The sequence below is a fragment of the Rhododendron vialii genome, chromosome 5a, assembly GCF_030253575.1.
Source record: "Rhododendron vialii isolate Sample 1 chromosome 5a, ASM3025357v1".
Lineage (NCBI taxonomy): Eukaryota > Viridiplantae > Streptophyta > Magnoliopsida > Ericales > Ericaceae > Rhododendron > Rhododendron vialii.
This window is the reverse complement of record NC_080561.1, coordinates 11,552,647-11,571,052: the sequence shown is the minus strand read 5'-3', so window position 1 is coordinate 11,571,052 and position 18,406 is coordinate 11,552,647. Positions and strand designations below refer to the sequence as shown.

The 18,406-nt window shown below is 38.5% G+C and overlaps 4 protein-coding genes across 8 annotated transcripts; 2 read left to right on the top strand and 2 right to left on the bottom strand.

Moving 5' to 3' along the window:
* Positions 1 to 1,491: 1,491 nt before the first annotated feature.
* On the bottom strand, positions 1,492 to 4,092 carry LOC131327967 (small ribosomal subunit protein uS14z/uS14y/uS14x). The gene is made up of 3 exons (XM_058361084.1): positions 3,884 to 4,092; positions 1,979 to 2,078; positions 1,492 to 1,728 (listed from the first exon to the last, which is right to left on the bottom strand). The coding sequence occupies exons 1-3, from the start codon at positions 3,943 to 3,945 to the stop codon at positions 1,720 to 1,722; spliced, it is 171 nt and encodes a 56-aa protein (XP_058217067.1). The 5' UTR covers positions 3,946 to 4,092; the 3' UTR covers positions 1,492 to 1,719.
* Positions 4,093 to 5,068: 976 nt separating this feature from the next.
* LOC131327966 (uncharacterized) lies at positions 5,069 to 8,250 on the top strand. 2 transcript variants are annotated; one of them, XM_058361083.1, is made up of 3 exons: positions 5,069 to 5,417; positions 7,674 to 7,802; positions 7,919 to 8,250. In XM_058361083.1, the coding sequence occupies exons 1-3, from the start codon at positions 5,242 to 5,244 to the stop codon at positions 8,064 to 8,066; spliced, it is 453 nt and encodes a 150-aa protein (XP_058217066.1). In that variant the 5' UTR covers positions 5,069 to 5,241; the 3' UTR covers positions 8,067 to 8,250. The 2 variants fall into 2 exon arrangements, with proteins under 2 accessions (XP_058217066.1, XP_058217065.1); XM_058361082.1 differs by having other exon boundaries at positions 5,157 to 5,417; positions 7,916 to 8,250.
* Positions 8,251 to 8,560: 310 nt separating this feature from the next.
* On the bottom strand, positions 8,561 to 12,467 carry LOC131327965 (FAD-linked sulfhydryl oxidase ERV1-like). 2 transcript variants are annotated; one of them, XM_058361079.1, is made up of 6 exons: positions 11,979 to 12,466; positions 10,787 to 10,864; positions 10,526 to 10,573; positions 10,281 to 10,345; positions 9,142 to 9,219; positions 8,561 to 8,804 (listed from the first exon to the last, which is right to left on the bottom strand). In XM_058361079.1, exons 1-6 carry the CDS (start codon positions 12,198 to 12,200, stop codon positions 8,684 to 8,686), a joined length of 612 nt encoding a protein of 203 aa, XP_058217062.1. In that variant the 5' UTR covers positions 12,201 to 12,466; the 3' UTR covers positions 8,561 to 8,683. The 2 variants fall into 2 exon arrangements, with proteins under 2 accessions (XP_058217062.1, XP_058217063.1); XM_058361080.1 differs by lacking the exon at positions 10,526 to 10,573 and having other exon boundaries at positions 11,979 to 12,467.
* A 990-nt stretch (positions 12,468 to 13,457) lies between these two features.
* On the top strand, positions 13,458 to 15,538 carry LOC131326283 (uncharacterized). Of its 3 annotated transcripts, none has more exons than XM_058359010.1 (3): positions 13,480 to 13,589; positions 14,234 to 14,305; positions 15,092 to 15,538. In XM_058359010.1, exons 1-3 carry the CDS (start codon positions 13,537 to 13,539, stop codon positions 15,390 to 15,392), a joined length of 426 nt encoding a protein of 141 aa, XP_058214993.1. In that variant the 5' UTR covers positions 13,480 to 13,536; the 3' UTR covers positions 15,393 to 15,538. The 3 variants fall into 3 exon arrangements, with proteins under 3 accessions (XP_058214995.1, XP_058214993.1, XP_058214992.1); XM_058359009.1 differs by having other exon boundaries at positions 15,083 to 15,538; XM_058359012.1 differs by lacking the exon at positions 14,234 to 14,305 and having other exon boundaries at positions 13,458 to 13,589.
* The last annotated feature ends 2,868 nt before the right edge of the window (positions 15,539 to 18,406 follow it).

Sequence of the window (18,406 nt, the reverse complement as noted above, 5' to 3'; positions counted from 1 at the left end):
GATCATAAGTACATGATAGGAAATTTTGGAGCCATTTGACTTGAGAAACACTCCATGGTTGGGTTCAAAAGCAACACCTCAACTAACAAGCTAGGATGTTTCTAAAATGGTAATTAGTTAGCTTACTTTCAAAGTGATTGCAACCTTTCCAACTTTTTCTAAAATATGTAGTAGTGGAATGATTTTTTTTCCCCCCACCGACTCATACGTAGCCTTCAACTTGGCTCCTCCTTTCAGCTTCAAGGACATGAGGAACTTCGGATTGGTGCTTTTGCAATGAGTTGCACAGTACCATGTTGCACACCTTCGAGCCATTGAATCATGCATCTGACGGTTCGGATCTCATTTCGGCAACTAACAATCGAAAACCGTTCATTGTCGAGATGAGATCCGAGCCGTCGGATGCACTATCCGACGGTTCGGAGATGCGTAACATGATGCTGCGCACATCACTGCACAACATCATCCACAATTCAACAAGAATGTGCCCTTATTGAAAGAATGAGAAATCTTAAAAAATGTTGGGTTGTCAATTGTCTTACTTTTCACTTTTTTAATTAATAAAATTAGATACGCAAATATGCTACTCCACATATCCCTCAGGCATAGTTGTGTTTTACTTTTTCATCTCTTCTTATTGGTTAGTGACTAATTAACAATTTGGAAATGCCATTGGTATCAATTTTTTGATCTCCAGCTATCAAAAAGATAAATAACATCACTTCATGCAGTACTCCACCAATCTATCAGGTGAATCTGCATTTTAGCACGATATTCCATCATTTATCGTCTGTCCAGTCGTTTTGGGGCCATAGAACTTCAGGGCACAATCTTCAATAAAAAAATTCTATCTATTTTCACTCATTATTTTAAAAAATCTCCCTCAAAATCCAAACCGGAACAGGACCTAAATGTGCCACTACATTTCTGGGGCGAAGCTGAGCACAGGCTGCGCCAAACAAAAAAAAGAGGGGGGAATATCTTATTTTTCCTTCGTTTATCTTCAACAGAAGTTATTCCCTACCATTTAACCAACATTTTTGTTTAGGTACCCCATTCTGAGTCTTATAATACTACGGGAGGTCCTCAACAGTGAAATCAAACCCAAGAAATAATCCCACACCAGAAAGAAAATAACCTGTCAACCAATGACCCTTAAACAAGCAGAATTTGTACGAAGAATTGCCTGAAGTTTCCTCTACAAAGACAAAATAACCATAATCCGCTAAGGTGTCTTTTACATTTCTTCTAGGTTTTCTTTACAAGGTTCAGCTCTGTTTCTATGGTTTTCTACCTAAGGCTGATGTCTTGTCCTGTGAGTGTGAGGGTCTTCTCATTAACTGAAATATCTCTGTTGTTCCAAGTCTTGTGCACTCTACTTTTGGAATGAGATGCTACGTACCGTTTCTTTCCCAAAAGACAAAAACCAGAGCTTGAAGGCACAGACAGATTGAAGATATATCAAAGCGCTTAAACAACAGCAGAGAAGAGTAGAACCAAATAGTAACCGAGCCAATTCCTTATACAAGAATTCTTGGTCCAGCAATCAAACCAAATTCAACATTAAACCAAGACAAGAAATGTCAATCCTAACGTAAAGGTTTGTAGCTGCAGAGACACATGACAAAGCAACCAGAAAGGTACTTGAATCACTTAAAAACAAAAACCCAGCATACGCTTGGGCAAAACCCTCTTTTCTTGTAGAACCAGCAAAATCCTTTAGCGATACTGCAACGAGAAGAAGTGACACAATGAATATTCACCCCAAAGAATGAAGCAATGAACATTGAATGAACAGCAGGTAACCAAAAACTAAATACAAACCAGAAATGAATTAGATAAAGCGTGAAAAAACTAAGGGTTTCAGGTAAAGGTAAACGGTCAAGCAAAAAAATAGGAAGTCGGGGTAGAGTCTGATTGTGTTTATGGGTGTGTGCTGTGTATTGGAGGCCTTTTGCAGAGGAGTTCTAAGGTTTACCTTAATAAAGCCAATTTCCTTGGCATTGCTGCGGAAGCACTGTCTGCAGCACATCAGCCCGTACTTTCGGATAATTCCATGAGGGTTCCCACACACCCGACTGCCAAAAGCATAAATTGTCAATGAATAATGCATCACAATCTATGACTAATAGATGCCAATTTTCTATCTATTCTAATCAAACATTTTAGACGTTCCCAATGGCTGAGCCATAAAACAAAGAGTAATCAATGGCCCACTTGGTTTCTGAGAAACAAGTGAAACAAAGAATTACAAACAATCCAAGACTTTCTCCATAACACCTTACAAGCTTTTAGCTTCGTTGGGAAAGGAATGATTTAAATGAATGAATTTGGCTTTATTATCCAACGACAACGAGAATACTCCATTAGGTTCGAAAGCAAACACATTATTCCTACATTTCATGGTAGTGATTCCAAATCAGTCATTACAAAAATACTATAGTAATTCAAGGATCCCAGAAAAATGCATCACTTCTACCCCATATCTATCTTCCACCCTAGTTATACAAAGTTCCTATACCTTAACTCTATTGTTTCTGTTGAAATTGAACCTAAAATCCCTTCATTGGGAATCCCCATACATCGAACCATGTCTTAAGATAAACCAAGATGACTTTCCCATTTTCCCGTAATAATAGTTTCTCTACTTCTGTCCGAACAACTGAATACATAACACATGTAACTACAACATATTCAGCCTAGGGATGGCCATCTCGCCCGATCCGTCTGTATCCGATCCGTTATCCATCCCGAACGGATCGGATTTTTCATAGATTTTTCGGATATCAGGGCGGATTCGGATTTATTTTTCAAAAAAAATTCGGAGATCGGATCGGATTCGGAGGTAAGTCTGCTCCGATCCAATCCGCCTCGAATCCGATATCCGATATCCGATCCACCTCCGAATATCCGACTATATAAATACCTCTTATTTTTAGGGTTAGTACCCAATCGACTTCACTTCACACAACCCTCCTCGCCCATGACTCCCCCCCCTCTCTCTCCCCTCCCCAACCCCCTTCCCACTCTCTAAAAAAAACCCTCCAGCAACGAAAAGATGCGGCAATCTCCCCTCAGGAACACGGCAGCGAGACTCCATCCCCATGTTAGTTTTATTTGTTTTTTTTTTCAATCTGAGTTTTTTTTTAATCGAGTTCCAATCTGTTTTTTTTTTTTTTCAAATTCGGATTCGAATATCCGTTCCCCGTTCAGATTCAGAGCGGGATGGAGGACAAAAATATAATCCGTTCGGTGTTCGGGGCGGATTCGGAGGGCGGGCGGAGGGTTCGGATTCGGATATTGCCATCCCTAATTCAGCCAAAAACAGACAGGATCAACAATCACAAGATACATGTGGGAAGTTCGGAAAACAATTTACATGATTAGTGATTTTTTTTTTCTTTTTTGGTTCGATTTTTAGGGTGTTCGGGCCTAGCTTACGCCCACCTCAACTAATCCCCTCCACGCCGCTTGACCTAAGAATCGAACCCTGATCAATTGTGTGGGGAGCAAACCCACCAACCAACCGGACTAACCGATGTGCCTCTAGCATTTTTTATTGGGAAATCACCAACCAATTAAACTGGCTCAAACTGAAATGACTTACCCTAAAATAAGAGATGAGGAAACAAACGAAAGATGGATAAACCACGATATCAACTAACTACAAACAGATAAACTTTACCAGCAGACAAGTCAAAACCAAGGCCAAATGAGTTCGATGAGAAAATTCCAGATAAAAATCAAACGAATCTGAAACATCCAAACGAAGAACAACGAATTGCGTAGAAACCACCTAGCGAATCAAAGTTACTACATTCTTTTCTGTTTTTCCGTCCATTTTCTCGGCAACCAAACGAGGCAAGGTTCAGAAGCTAGTTACCATGTGCGAGAGCCGGGGCCGTAGTTCTTCGGATGCGCGTTCCAGATGTTCGAGTGACCCATGGTTTTTCCTTTTTCTGAATCAGTAGACGAGGGAGGCTCCAACTACAAGCAGCTGAAGGCTCTGATTTGGAAACCCTAGTTGCTAAGAAATGCGACCTCGGCAAAGTTGGTTCTTATAGGAGTTTGATGGTTTGCGAAGCCCTAATTTTGCTAAGTTGCGCTGGTAGCCTGGCCCAATGAAATTCCAGAGTGATTCTGAAGCCCAGTTGATTATTTCTGTGGACTCATGAAAGCCCAAAATTAGTCTGTTCACATCTGAATGGACCTCGGCCCCGGTTGGACTTTTGGGTATTTTCGTGGATGTTTTTAGAAATATTTATATATAAGTAAAAAAATAAAAAAAATAGTTTTCCAATTTCTCTCGTCGAGACGTGTTAATAAATCATAAAAATTTGACGCAAAACTAACAAATACAATTTTTTTTCGAATAAAGACAGTAAAAAAATCCCAAAAAACCAACACAAAAAGCTAAGGATACCAGCACTTGAACAGTAGACATCGATGCCAAAACCCCGATATCAAAATCTGAAGCTAAAATTTCACCACATGAAATTCCTAATCACATTTGTATGAGCGGAGGGGTAATGACATTGCCCCTGGAGCACCCATAATTGTTCATACTACCACTTTTTATTACTTCCATCATTATTCAAAGTTTTGTCTAAATTTTAAACATGATTTCAATTTCATCAAAATTTTAAACATGCAAAAATCATCGAATAACACCTATCAAGTAAAATATAAACTTGATCCAAAAAAAAAAAAAATCAAACAGAAATGGGGGTTGATTAAAATTAAAATTTTAATGTACCTATCGATTTTCGATTAGTCTAATTTTTTGTGTTGCTATGTTGCTGTACTACTCTATGATTCTTACAAAATTTTAAATTACTAAAAAAAATACACGATGGAACCAGCAACTGGGTTGGAGAGGAGTATACTCCGTGCACCGTAATTGAGAAAAGTAGCCTTCGGTAAAAGGTGATGCTGTTCAAGAAAAAATAGAGGGGAGATTGACCGTGTCATTCCGTTGTTTATTTGTGTTAAGCTCCGTTTGGAACCTATGAAAAGAAAAAGAAAAGAAAGGGAACAAAAAAGAGAAGAAAAATGAGAAGAAAATTTTATTATTCACTACATTTAAGTCTTTTATTTTCTTCTCTCTTCCTTTTTTAACCAAACAATAGGAGAGAATTTTTTTAATTTTTTTTTCTTTTCCCCGAGTCCAAACAGAGCCTAAAGACCACTGCAAACGAAAATCTGAACCCCAGCAGGAGAGCAGCAAGCAAAGGCCCGTCAATGGCGAACGAAGCTCCGTCCTCGTCGTCTGTTCCTCTGGTGGGAGAAGATAGAGAGGATTTCGTACACGGGTCGGAGTCGGGCTGGGTCGAAGCCCGCACCAGTTGCGACCACCTGGCCGCCGCTTTGTCTTCGGATCTCACTCATATCCCCGCCCCAGATACTCACTGCAGCAGGTATGTCATGTTCTCTTAGTTCTATAAACCCTAAAAAAAACCCCTTAATTTTACTCACTCGTATGATTATCTTAATCTGTCTTGTGGCTCTTTGATGCATGCTCTTGTGCATTTTTCTGTGTGTGAGTTTGGATGCTCATATCACATTTATTTATACCTTCATTGCCGAAAAAACAAAAAATGTTTACAACCTCACCCAAAATACACACCTCAAATAGGCGCCACACATTTTAATTGCGAGATAGACCCCACACATATGTGAGAGATGTGTGTTCGGGGAGTGGTTGATAAGCGTTCCTGGACTTATTGAATGCCCAAACAGCGTTCCTGGACTCGTTGAATGCCCAAACACTTGGTGAGCCCACACGTTTGTTTGTGCATTTGGGTGTGGTTGTGAACTTTTTTTATATTTCCCCAAGAAAGAGCAAGAACTTCAATTGATAATATAAGCAGTTCACAGGATAAGACAAGTACAAATAAAAGCTACAAAGGAATAGACAATGATACGCTAGCTCTATACAAAAAATTCTGTCCTCCTCTAACTGGATACTACATGAAGAAGTCTGGTAGAGCTCTCCTAACCAAGCAGTGGGCATGGTCAATATCTTTGCGCTGAAGCTTCGAGATGCTACAAAATTAAAGCTTGGAAATCTCCCTCTTGAGGTTGTGCAACAAAAAAAATGTCAGAGTAGTGGGAATCACTCTTCCCTCCAATCTGCATAACAGTCGTAGATTTGTTGGCGGAACAAATGCTGTGACGCACACCCTCACAATCAGGAAGTGGGTCCCACAGTGGTTGTGATGCTGTGTGCAAATTTTGTGTGCACTTGTATTTGTCTTTCGACTATAATTGTTCATTGTGTACGATTCTGGGGAGAAGAAAAACTCTATTCACCTGAAATAGCCTTAGGGTGTCTAATTGTGGAAGGAACAAATTGCTGCTTGTTTAAGTTTTGGATGAGAAGTGATTAGAGACATAAAAGACAAGAGCAGTAAAGAAAGAAAAGAACACGAGAACATATGTGGTTCGGCATGTCGTGGTTATGCTCACGGATCATATGATTACAACTCTCATTTTAGGGCTTTGTGATTGATACAAGAAGGATATAAACGACCATATTTATGGGATAAAGATAATAATTACCTCAATCAAACGGGTGTTACAACTCAAAGTCTCATTTCAATTCACTATGTTGGGGGGTAGAGTGGATAATAGAACCAAGCTCTGGTTTTTACTTGCACATGCCATAAAGAGCTGTAATCATATTATTGGACCCTCAATTCAATGCTCGTTAGCTTGAGATTTTATAATTGCATTAGGCAGTAGCTATAAAGCACCATCACCTCTAAAGGTCGACGTATTGCAGTGTCGGACACGAGAACACGTATAATTTAATTTAAATTTTTGAGAGGGACACGGGGGGACACTGATGGGGACACGGCGGGGGGTCAAAGTATAATTTTTTTTGAAAAATTTGGGGGTCAAACTGCAATTTTAAAAAAAATTCAGGGTTCAAACTGTAATTTTTCAATAGGGTGGTATTGAACTTATGGATGTCTTGTTTTGTTTGAATGGTATTGGAACTATGGATTTTTCGTTTTGTCCAAATTTTGCCATTTAAATTTGGAAAAAAAATTGAAAAAAGTATAAGCAAATAAATAAATATACACGTGGCGTGTCCCCCGCCGTGTCCGTATCCGTGCATGTAGTAACCTAGACACTTGTCAATTTGTTTCATCCTTGCTTTTTGATTTACGTTAAGCCTAGATTAAGTCATTGGATTTCACATGCAGTGCTGATAATTTAGCTGAAGTTTCTGCCAATCTTGCCTTTCCCTCTCGTAGTAATGGTTATTGACCTTTATCCATATGATAGAATATGCTTCCGTAGACTAATTATGTTTGAAACTCGGATGAAGTTTTCATGTTAATGTGATCTAGTTATTTTTGGGTAATTGATGTGATATAGTTGTTGGTTAATCTGTATGAGCTCATTCACTCTCAAATTCGTGATGTGATAATCGATGAAACTTTCCAATCTTCTGTGCTAAAACTGGTTGCCTATAGATACAATTGGTTTTAAGCAAAACTTGTTATTGATGCACTTTTTATGTACCAACTGATGCCTTCACGATATTAGTCTGGAAGCTGCTGTTCAGTATTTGTGCTAGAAGACTTGGATTGATATCTTGTTTTAGATTTCTTTCGCTTATGCAGACGCATGCATTTTCTTACCTATTTTCCTACTTGCTGAAGGTGCCACCACCCCAATGAGAATTGGCTATGTTTATGCTGCAAGGATGTTCTTTGTAGCCGTTTTATCAACAGGCACATGCTTGAGCATTATCAGGAGACAACCACTCATTGTGTGGCTCTCAGCTACAGGTACTCTTTTAAAATTTGGGAAAAAACATCGCTTCAAGCATTAATGTTTTCCTTTATCGGCCAATTTATTTAACTAGGTTGCCCTTTAATATCTTTCGTTTCACTTTTCAAAGCAGTGATCTGTCCGTTTGGTGTTTCTCCTGTGATGCATATTTGGATGCTCAAGTGATTTTGCCTTTGCGACCCGTTTATGAAACTGCCTACTTGCTGAAATTTGGCGAAGCACCACCGCTGCGGTCAGTTGAATATGTTGTGCAAGCCTGAAATATTCATGCTGAGAGCTCAACATCCAGGAAATAGATTTTATGTTTTCTCTATGCTTCCAAAATTTTCATCCTTGTAGTGCTTACGAAGTTTTGCTCAAGGAGATTGCATGTGTAGCTTCAGCCTCTTCGCACTGCTTATTTCCTGTAGTTATGGCTATGGACTTAATTTGGTATTTCAGTAACTCTCTCTCTCTCTCTCTCTCTCTCTCTCTCTCTCTGTACTTCCATCTGCACCTTGGGTGTATCCAAGGTGCAGATGAAATTTCAAGCACCACAATGGTGAACCAATCTTCTTAGATGTGCAAGTTAGCTAATAAACAGAAGTTTATTCCTGAAAAGCGCAAATAAGTATTCAAATGGTGTCAAGATCCATCATTCCCTATTACATTCAGGGTCAATTCCATGTTGAGAAATTATACCCCTATATTTAGAGGTTGTATTAGAGAGTGGAACATGGAAAGGGACTTCAATTGAAAAGAAGCACTTCCCAAATTGGAAAACCAAGCTCTACATATCCAAACTTTTAGCAACAACAAAAACATAAAACACGCACCAAAACAATAACAAAGATATTTTTCAGAAATTGCCTTAAGCCAAATATATGGACATAAAATTCTATTGCATTTTGTCACCAAAAATCTTTGTATTTCCTTGTAGATCACATGTGCGCTGCTCACAGTCCAATTTGCCCCATTTTGCATCTACTCGCTCACATGAGAACACCACCTTGCCTAGGCTGTCAAAACAAGAACCACTACAGATTAGGACTTGCACAGGTTTTCCAATGCAGCAAGATTACTTTGGTTTTAGGGTTCCAGCTCAAACATAAGCCCTTGAGATAGTGATGAACCACTCCAATCCAATTGGTCAAACAGTTGCCGGATAGACGAGAAATGGCACCGAAGTGTTGCGAATTACCCAGCGATTACTAGCGAATTCAGTGCTAGAGATTTTTTTGTCGTTTTATCATGTAGAAGTGCCCGCAATTCATTGCCAAATTACGTCATCTCAATGTGATGCTAAAAAAAAACTAAATTCTGCATAAATCATCTGATAAGAAGGATTGATGTTACCTTCTGTTCACAACATTGTGTACATGACATAACCACTGGGAAAACTCAGCTTGAGATCCAACCTGTACAGGATTTGCTCTGTTGAACCACGTAAATCATCCATCAATTAGGAAAGTTATCACAGAAAGTTATTGGATGATTCCATTTTAGTTGGCATTTTCTTCAATCTACTTTTTCTTTGCAGCTGAAGAACCAAAAAGTGTTCTTTTTTTCGCCTATCAAAAAAAAAAAAGTGTTCTTTTCCCCCCAAGTAAAGAAAAAAAAAACACCATTTCATACACCTTAGTATTATAGACAAAATGGAGACCACCCAAATTGACGAAGAAATTTGAACGACATGTTCCTTGAAGTGATCACATGATCCTAGACATGCAAAACGTCAAAAAAGTTGTTTGTCTTTTATCTATCATGTAAACGAATTTATGCTTGTCTAAAGTTGTAAGATATGCATACGCTTGTCTAAAGCCATAAGTCCTGCTTCTCCTTTTGGGCAAAATCCATGAAAAAGTTAAAGAAAACAGACCAAGTCAAGAATCAAGATAATGCACAAAATCATGTCTTTCATTATCTCATTGACATACACTTCAATCTTTTTCTATCAAATTCATATGATTTCGGACCAGTGGAGATAGCTTGGTCCTGTCGACATTTTTACACGGCAGTTGCAAGGTTGCAAATAATCATCGTAAATGAAGCCATCCACGAAAATGTAGCCACCATAGTAAAAATGGGTATTGTCACCATCGAACTAAAATTCTAATACGGTGGTACGTGCACCAAAAGTCATTTTACAATCGAGGGCTGAAAAATGCATCGAAGCTGTGCCTGAACGAGAGGGGCACAGAGACAACATGCAAAAATTTATTACATGGGCATAACATGGCCATGATTTAAGTTTAGTTACTAGAAACACAATGAGAACCTTTCCATTGGATGCTCGAGATTCCTGTTGTCACTTGCTAGGCATTAGGTAAAACCGTAAAACTATTCACCTTATAGCCCTCTGTGAAGAAGTTGGCCTAAACGGGAAAGGATGCCTTGTTAGACATGGATCCAATTTTAGATTTATACTGGCCTCTTACATGAAATCTGAGTTTCACATAATAACCATTACCAATAGCGTGTGCGTTGATGCTAACCTCAAAATTTCTTTAAAGTGATCTGCACATTCCTTGCAAGGGTACATTCGAGATAATATATCCATCTGCATACCAAATTCGACAATGTTAATAACCATGATGGACAATAAGAACAACTTGACTTTGAATATGATTGCATACAATGGAATTTATCGTGGAATAAAAATTTTAGGATCTTAGAAAGTTATAACACCTATAAAATTCAATATTGAAATTGGCAAATTTGAGTCATTCAACTAGCGTACCAGGTCTTTTACATCCTTCTGTTGCTGCCTAGTTGGCTTATCCGGATACTGTAAAAATGAACATATGCACAATGAAGACTGAGAGAAGTTATGTATGTATATGCAAACCAATAATTCCAGCTTTGTAAAAGGAAGCTTAGAGGCCACAAGGACTCCAACACCTCTATGGATGCATCATGCACAGGAACTTACACAGAGGAGTCAAAGCTAGCCTAATCAGTAAAACTTAACAAAACAGCCTAGGAAATGCAATGAGAAGACCTGGGCAGCAAGAGTGTGGAGAAAAATCCAGGTGGCCCTGCCAAGCTCTTCTTTAGTTACAGGTGTAGCAGATTTTCCCTGAGGAAAGAACAAACAAGAGACAAAACGAAAATGCTTTCTTAGTTTGTATCAGAAAAAACACAAGTTGTTTAGAATACATAAAAATAGAAAAGTCGAAGGAATTGTGGAGAATTAGGGATTTTTTCATACTAGTGGTAATGATGGCAGGGGTAAGAGACTCAAAGAATAACTCCTACATATTCAGAGAGTATTCCCCCTTGTGAGAAATTTTCTACAGCTGGTATGTATTTAATTTTAATAAGTCAACGGCCTTAACCAAATTCAAAGATGTTCATATTTGTGGAAGACGAGAAACCGTAGAAGTTTGAACGTGATAACTATGGATGTCCGGACAAGCTAATTTTTTGGAAGGATCATAACTCTCTGCATTGATATGAACAGTTTGAATTACCATTGTGGACCCACCTGGAGCCTACAATGGACCAAGAGGATTGACTGGACGAGAACCTTGTTAGGGAAAATCAACCGAGAATAGATTGTACCAGTTTTGGCACGCACACACTAGGAAGCTGATAAAGTTCTCCCTATGGCCTAATTTCAACCAGAAAAAGAACGCATTATTATTATTTTTATATTTTTGGTACTTCGGAATATAAAAGAACACAATTTACGTATTCATAGCCAAACGGAAATATAGCCCGTAGGCCATAATTAAAATTAGAGGTGTCAAACGGGTCGTACCGGCCATTTAGTCTGGTGCCAGCCCGTTTACTTAATCATGTCGTGCCGTGCTGGATCGTTAACTTAATCATGTTGTGCCCGTGCAGGCCCATCTCCAACCAAGTTTTGTAGGGAAAAAGAAGATTGTGAACAACTAACAACTTAGTATTTGTTGTGCCATGTCCCGTGCTCGTCTAAAATCATGTCGTGCCGTACTTGACCTAGGTTCGTGCCATGCCCGTCTGAGACTGTGCCCGTGCAAGCCCTGCCCGTTTGACACCTTTAATAAAAATGTCAGAGACTCATAGTCTCCATTCAAGACTTCTGTCAAACAGAAGCTGGGCTTAATCTCATTCCCTCTGTAAACCCAATTGCCAGAAACACAAAATCACGAGATTTTCAAATTAACCCAATTACTATATCTCGAGGGTGAGGAGAGAACTGATGATACCTCGTTGGTGAGCTCTTTCGGTAAGAGAACACTGGAGTTACTACTTGCGTTCAATGGGTTTGGATTGAAGGATGACGCGAGAGAAAAGAGAGGCCGCCGTCCATTCGTGGGTGGTGATGATTGGTGATTGGAAAGCCCGGCGAACTGGGACAAAAGGGTTTGAACGCCATGCGAGATTTTCTCCAAGTTTAGAAAGATGGCCTGAAATGGATTCTCAGACATGGGCAGAGTCGAGAGCCAAGGGCGCGGGAAAGTTGCAGGAGGGTTTGAGAATTGCCCAGAACGTTCAAATGAACCCGTCTTTGTTCTTTTTCTAGACCCGGCCCCTCTACCGTTCAATCACGACCGTTCATCCAGTTGTTTACGGATACTTCACCGAATATGATCCATTGAAATTTGAAATCATTTTGAACGGTTACGATCACGCGAACTATGTAAGGTAAGCTGTTTTCGTTTTTCTTTCATTCTTTCTGGTAATTACGATACTTTGACATTTGTTAATGAGTGGCAGTGAACCGTGCTAAAAGGGGGCGTTTCTGACTATAAAAATTTTGAATTACAAGTTATTGCATTTTGTAACGTTGTTTACGCTAATCAATAACTTCTTCCTCTTCATTTTCTCCTCTATCCCTATCTATTTCCTCTATTTTTTTCTTTCGTCCACCCATATACCATCTATAATTTATAAGTTAGTAAAAACAACTTGATATTTTTGAGCAACAAAAAGTTGTCTATAATTGGATGACGGGATCAATTAACGCGCATCTCAACTAATTTCGAAACTCTGAAAATAACAACCGGACATAACGCCTCGTGGCCCTAAGATTTTGGACGGTTGGCTTCCGTGAGCCCACACTGTCTTCTGTTGATTGCATGACACCACCACAAAAGGGATTGGATTCACACAAAAAAGCAATAGTAAGTCAGATTGCCGCGTACCATTTTAAACCCAACTCTACGCGTTGCGTTAGTACTAAAAAAAACACATGAACCCCAAAATAACATCCTTTTTTTTTGAAAATTGATTTTCACACCTCCTTTTGATCCAACTGCACTCCATTTTTCAGTCTTTATATACATAGAATTACAAAATTATCCTTCATGCATTTTTCCTTCACCCACGAGAAGGGTAATCGCGTAATTTCACATCACTACAAAACGGAAAAAAAGTAGTGCATTCGGATAAAAGCGGAACGCGAAAATCAATTCCCTTTCACTTTTTCTTTCTTCAATTCAATCCCTGAATGGTGGGTATCTATAGCTGAGACCGCAGATTTTTGGAACCATGATTCCAGAAAAGGAACAAGAGAGGTTTTTTTGTATTCCACTTTAACTTTTAAAAGTTCTTTATTCTTTAATCCGTACCCTACACCAGAAATTTGAACGAGAGAATTTATTCTTCCCTGATCAGTACAGTACACTATATGACAGTTCCCTAAATACTATTCTCATTTTCTGCAAGTATAAAAAGAGGTCGATCGAAACCTTAAATCTCAGAAAGCAAAGCAAACCAACGCCAGACTCGATCGGTATCTTTTTCCCACCATTTGAAGAAGCCATGGAAAGATTTGGGTTCAAGGAAGCAAGGATGTCAATGCTACTAATTAGGAGGTAACACAGTAGCCTTGCCATGCATATATATATATATCGTCCAGAATTATTGGTTATGATGATTTCCAGTGACTTTGCAAATGGAGCTACAAATGAACCGAGCAGCTCGCAAACTTGGCTCGGCTCGTCTACTAAACGAGCCGAGTAGAGTTTGGCTTGTTTGAAAAATCGTCCAGAAATATTGGTTATGATGATTTCCAGTGACTTTGCAAATGAGGCTACAAATGAACTGAGCAGTTCGCAAACTTGGCTCGGCTCGTCTACTAAACGAGCCGAGTAGAGTTTCATTCGTTCGAAAAATGCTTGGCTCGTTAAGGACGACTCAGCTCGATTAAAGAGGCTCGTTTTAGTAAATGACTAAGTTCGGTTTATTTAGGCTCGAGTTCAAGTTTTTGGCTCGTTTACTAAACGAGCCAAGCTTGAGCTCGACAAAGCTCGGCTTGTTTGCAACCATATACGCAAATTATTGTCGCATATTTTAAGGAGGTAATTAAATTTGCATGCTTTTTAGTGAGTTGTTTAGATTTTTAACTAGAAAATGATCACGATGAAGCTCATTACAGTTCCCAAACGAAAGGCAACAAAAATACGAGCGAGAGCAGAGCAAAACACAAACCTAAGCCCTGATGTTTTCGTACATGCAGGATACCGAAGCAAGTTGAGCGCTCCATGAGCAAGTTGGCCGCCAAAAATCAAACGGCTGATAAACAAAAGGAGTAATTCTCTAAACTTAAAAGATAGAGTAGGTTAGGTTTAGCGAATGATAAAAAAAAAAAAATTTGATAAGATCGGGGCCGTTCTTGTGACATACTAGTCGAATAATTGCAAGGCGTAATCAATTTCAATTTCGGAAAACTTTTTCCTAATCAGGAAATAACTGCATGAAATGGAAATAATCAATTTTGTACAATCTTTTTCGACCTTTTACAATGGATATCAAGATAAAATTAATAGGCTCCTAAAAAATACTTCCTCTATCCCAATTTGTTTGTCTACTTTATAACTTTTACTTATCCCAATATGTTTGCTCACTTTGAAAGACTAAGGGATCAAAAGCTATGAAATTCTCCTTTTGTCCCTTAGTATTTGAATTAAAGTAATCTTTTTCAAAAGTTAGGTGGGCAACTTTTGGAAAGTTGAGCATTTATAGGTACAATGATTTTATTTCTTAAAAAAGTCATATTTTCCAAATGGGACAAATGAATTGAGACGGATGGAGTATTAAGTTGGGAAAATGACGGCTCAGGATGTGTTTTGATAATTAATACCCCTCAAGGACAAGCTAAGAACATTTGTTAATGCTGAAAATGTCCTTAGCGTGTATTAAATATCAAAACACGTCCTTGGCCATCATTTTCCCTATTAAGTTTTGGACACCTAAAGCAACGACACCTCGAACTTTAACTCAGGGCCGACATTGCACATCTACTAGTTGAGTTGTTTTCTGCTGATTAAATGGAAGCCCTAAATGTCGGTAATAGGGAGGATTTTAGTACATGCAGGGCACCGAAGCAAGTAGAGCGATGCATGAGCGAGCTGGCCCAAAAAATTCCGACATCTGAGAAACACAAGGAACACTACTCTACCAAGGGTGGCCACACCGGCGGTCCATCGAGATGGGTCCCACATCCTCGCACGGGGATATACTACCCAACGGGTCATGAGCGGGTCATGGACGATGTTCCAGACGGTGCGGCATCGTTTGTTGAGAGTCATTGGCTGAGGAACACCGATGGAGTTGATCAGAAACCAGAAGCTGATGTTTTGTTTCCGTGCAACCCTGTGACTCTTACGAAAACCTAGCATATTGGCATTTGCGCATGTCTTAATATTTACGTGGTTTTCCACCTACGCTTTACTTTGTGTTGGTAATAACAGGGGTGGCCCTTATCTGGGGCCCTAAATTGATCATAAATAATAAAGATATGGGGTGGTGTTTTTACTCTTCAGGTTCGTGTCCCGTTAAGGTTCTTATTTTTTGTTTTACGAGGCATGTTATTCTTTCATAATACATTATATTTAATTTAAAAAATAATAACTACATAGTACTTATTTTAGTTGGTGGAGCATACCATTTGTTCCCCCAAAAAACTATGAGCAGGGACAATCTGCAGGGACAAACGCGTTTGGCCCCATTTGGATCCCGAAAAAATCTAAAAAAATATCCATAAATTTTTGAATATTATTTTATGGGGTCCTGTAAAAAATCAGCTCCAGTGGATATCGGTAACGACGGTAAGTATTACTTTTGGATAAGTAGGGGCGAAACTGTCAATTCGCCCCTACTTATCCAAAAGTAATACTTACCGTTATCCACTGGAGCTGATTTTTTACAGGGCCCCATAAAATAATATTCAAAAATTTATGAATATTTTTTTAAATTTTTTCAGGATCCAAATTGGACCAAACGTGTGTGTCCCTGCGAATTGTCCCTGCGGAGTGTCCCCGCTCATAGCAAAGCTGGTTCCCTAAGCCCAACCAAAGTTCTTAAATACAAACAGGAATACCGAACGCTTAATTTCGTGTGACGCATGACGTTTGACACTAATTAGTTAAGTGGTTTAAAAAATAGAAGTATAGAGTCTATTGTGCTTTCTCTTATAGCTTACATAAAGTCAATTGTGGAATCCTGTTCTGTTTGGATTTTAAGAGAAATTTTTGAAAATAATTAATAGAGAGATATAAATAGAAAAAATTTATTACAGACCATATCTAAGGGTTTTGATATCCCAAAACGAACAAGGCATGGCCACTGCCAAGTGACGTGTCGAATTTTTTTAGCAGAGGACCATTTGGATGCACCGAAGCTCTGTGTACAATATAATCTCTATTTTTTTTTTTTTCAATCGTTAAACCTAATACTCTATTGAAAGAGTAGAATTTTCACCCAATAAAATAAGAGAAGAGAAAGTAGAACGCTGACTTTGGTGGTTATAGTTTCTGAAAGTTTCGATTCAGGTCTATCGACTTGCTTTTTTTTTTTTTTTTCAATCGATATAAGAAATAAGCCCATCGTTGGGTAGAAATAAAAAAAGAAAGGAAAAATCCTCTAAGAGAATTCACAATGTAATAATTAAAATTAAAAGATTGTTAGAGTTAGCAATGTGTGCTTAAAAAAATGCTCACATTGTAATAATCAAAATTAGCAACCTCCTAACTAATAATCAAATTTGGACATTTGAATAATCAAAAGTAATAATGTGAGACTTCACATTGCTAACTTTAGCAACCATCTAAATGAATAATCAAAAAGCTGACGTGGTAGGTTTTAATTATTCACTTTTGATTATTACATTGCGGATGCTCTAAGGAAAAAATACCCACACATAAGTAGGGAGACTCGAATTCCTGACCTCACAGTAAAATGCAAGTGTACTGACTAATTGAGTTAGCCCCACTTCTATCGACTTGGTAATGTCATGGAAGAAGTTGTCCGTTTATAAAGTCTTCCCTAAAGTATTTTCTCAATTTTCAAAGTCTTTCACTCCCCTTGTAAAATCCGTTCCGTACTTAAACGGAACACAAAAACTCAAGTTCCGTTCCGGTTGAAATACCGGCCAATGCCGGATGTACCAGACGATACCGGTCTGTTTCGGACATTTTTCGGTGTTCCGGCCGGTACAAAATTACCTTTCTCTCTTTTTTTTTTTTTTTTACATTTTGTTTATGTTTATACTTAAAATTATGCAACATGGTAGATATATATATATATATATATATATATTAATTGCGGTAAATTCGGAACGGTACCGGGATACAGTCCGGTACCGGTAAGTACCATTCCAGTAGTGAAAACGGTATGCTGGCCGGTACGGTATTGACAACTTTGCTCCCCAGTCCTCACAGAAAGCGAATTGTAACAAACACAATTGAAACAAAAAAATTGATTTCCCACCGGCCAATTGTAAAACTCCCATTAACACATTTCATAACTGTTACAAGGGAGTAATTTTGTCACTCTCCTTTTTGTTAGTGACACTCCCATTTGTGTCTTGATTAGATGATTTATATTGTAAAAGAATGGGAGTAACATTAACAAAAAGGGAATTAGCAAAATCAATTCCCCTGTTATAATATCTACAGGCACGTTATTAATACAATAAATAGTATTTGCAATGAATAACCAATTGAAAATGTATTGCCAAAAAACAATGACTAGGTAAAGAAAAAGAGAGAGCCATAAATGGCTCCACGCAATCTCAGCCGTCTAAAAGTGTTTTCGATAATTCTGATCTATTACCGTTAACATTATTTTTAATTCGAATCATCCAAAACACTTTTGGACGGTCGAGATTAAGCGCTGTAAACCTTATTTACGACTCCTCTGTGAATATGATTTTCTCAAAGAAAAAAATCCTTCCAAATTAATAAAAACTTTAGAAAATGGTATTTAAGATTGTTATACATCACTAATTTTTATCACGCTTTCATTAATTTCACCTAACAAGAAATTTGCAACCAATCACAAGATTCCACCTGGGCATCGCAATTCTGACCAAGCTCGTGAGCTTGTTATCCTAGATCGGAACAAGTTGATTATTTACTCCATCGATGCAACATCTTGGTGCTCAAGAATTATTTTAATTTGGCTAAAAATAGAAAAGAAAAAAAAAATCTTGGTGCCCAAGAAAAGGGGAAAAACCTTGGTGCCTAACCAACATTTCGATCTATATTTATAACTGTGAATCGCAAAACTAAGGGTCATCATTTAGCCCGCGACCCGCCCAAAGCCCGCCGGGCTTTTACCCGGCCCGAGCCCGTAAAACGAGCGGGCTAGTCCGGCCCATAGTTTGTAATGAGCGGGCTCGAGCCTATGA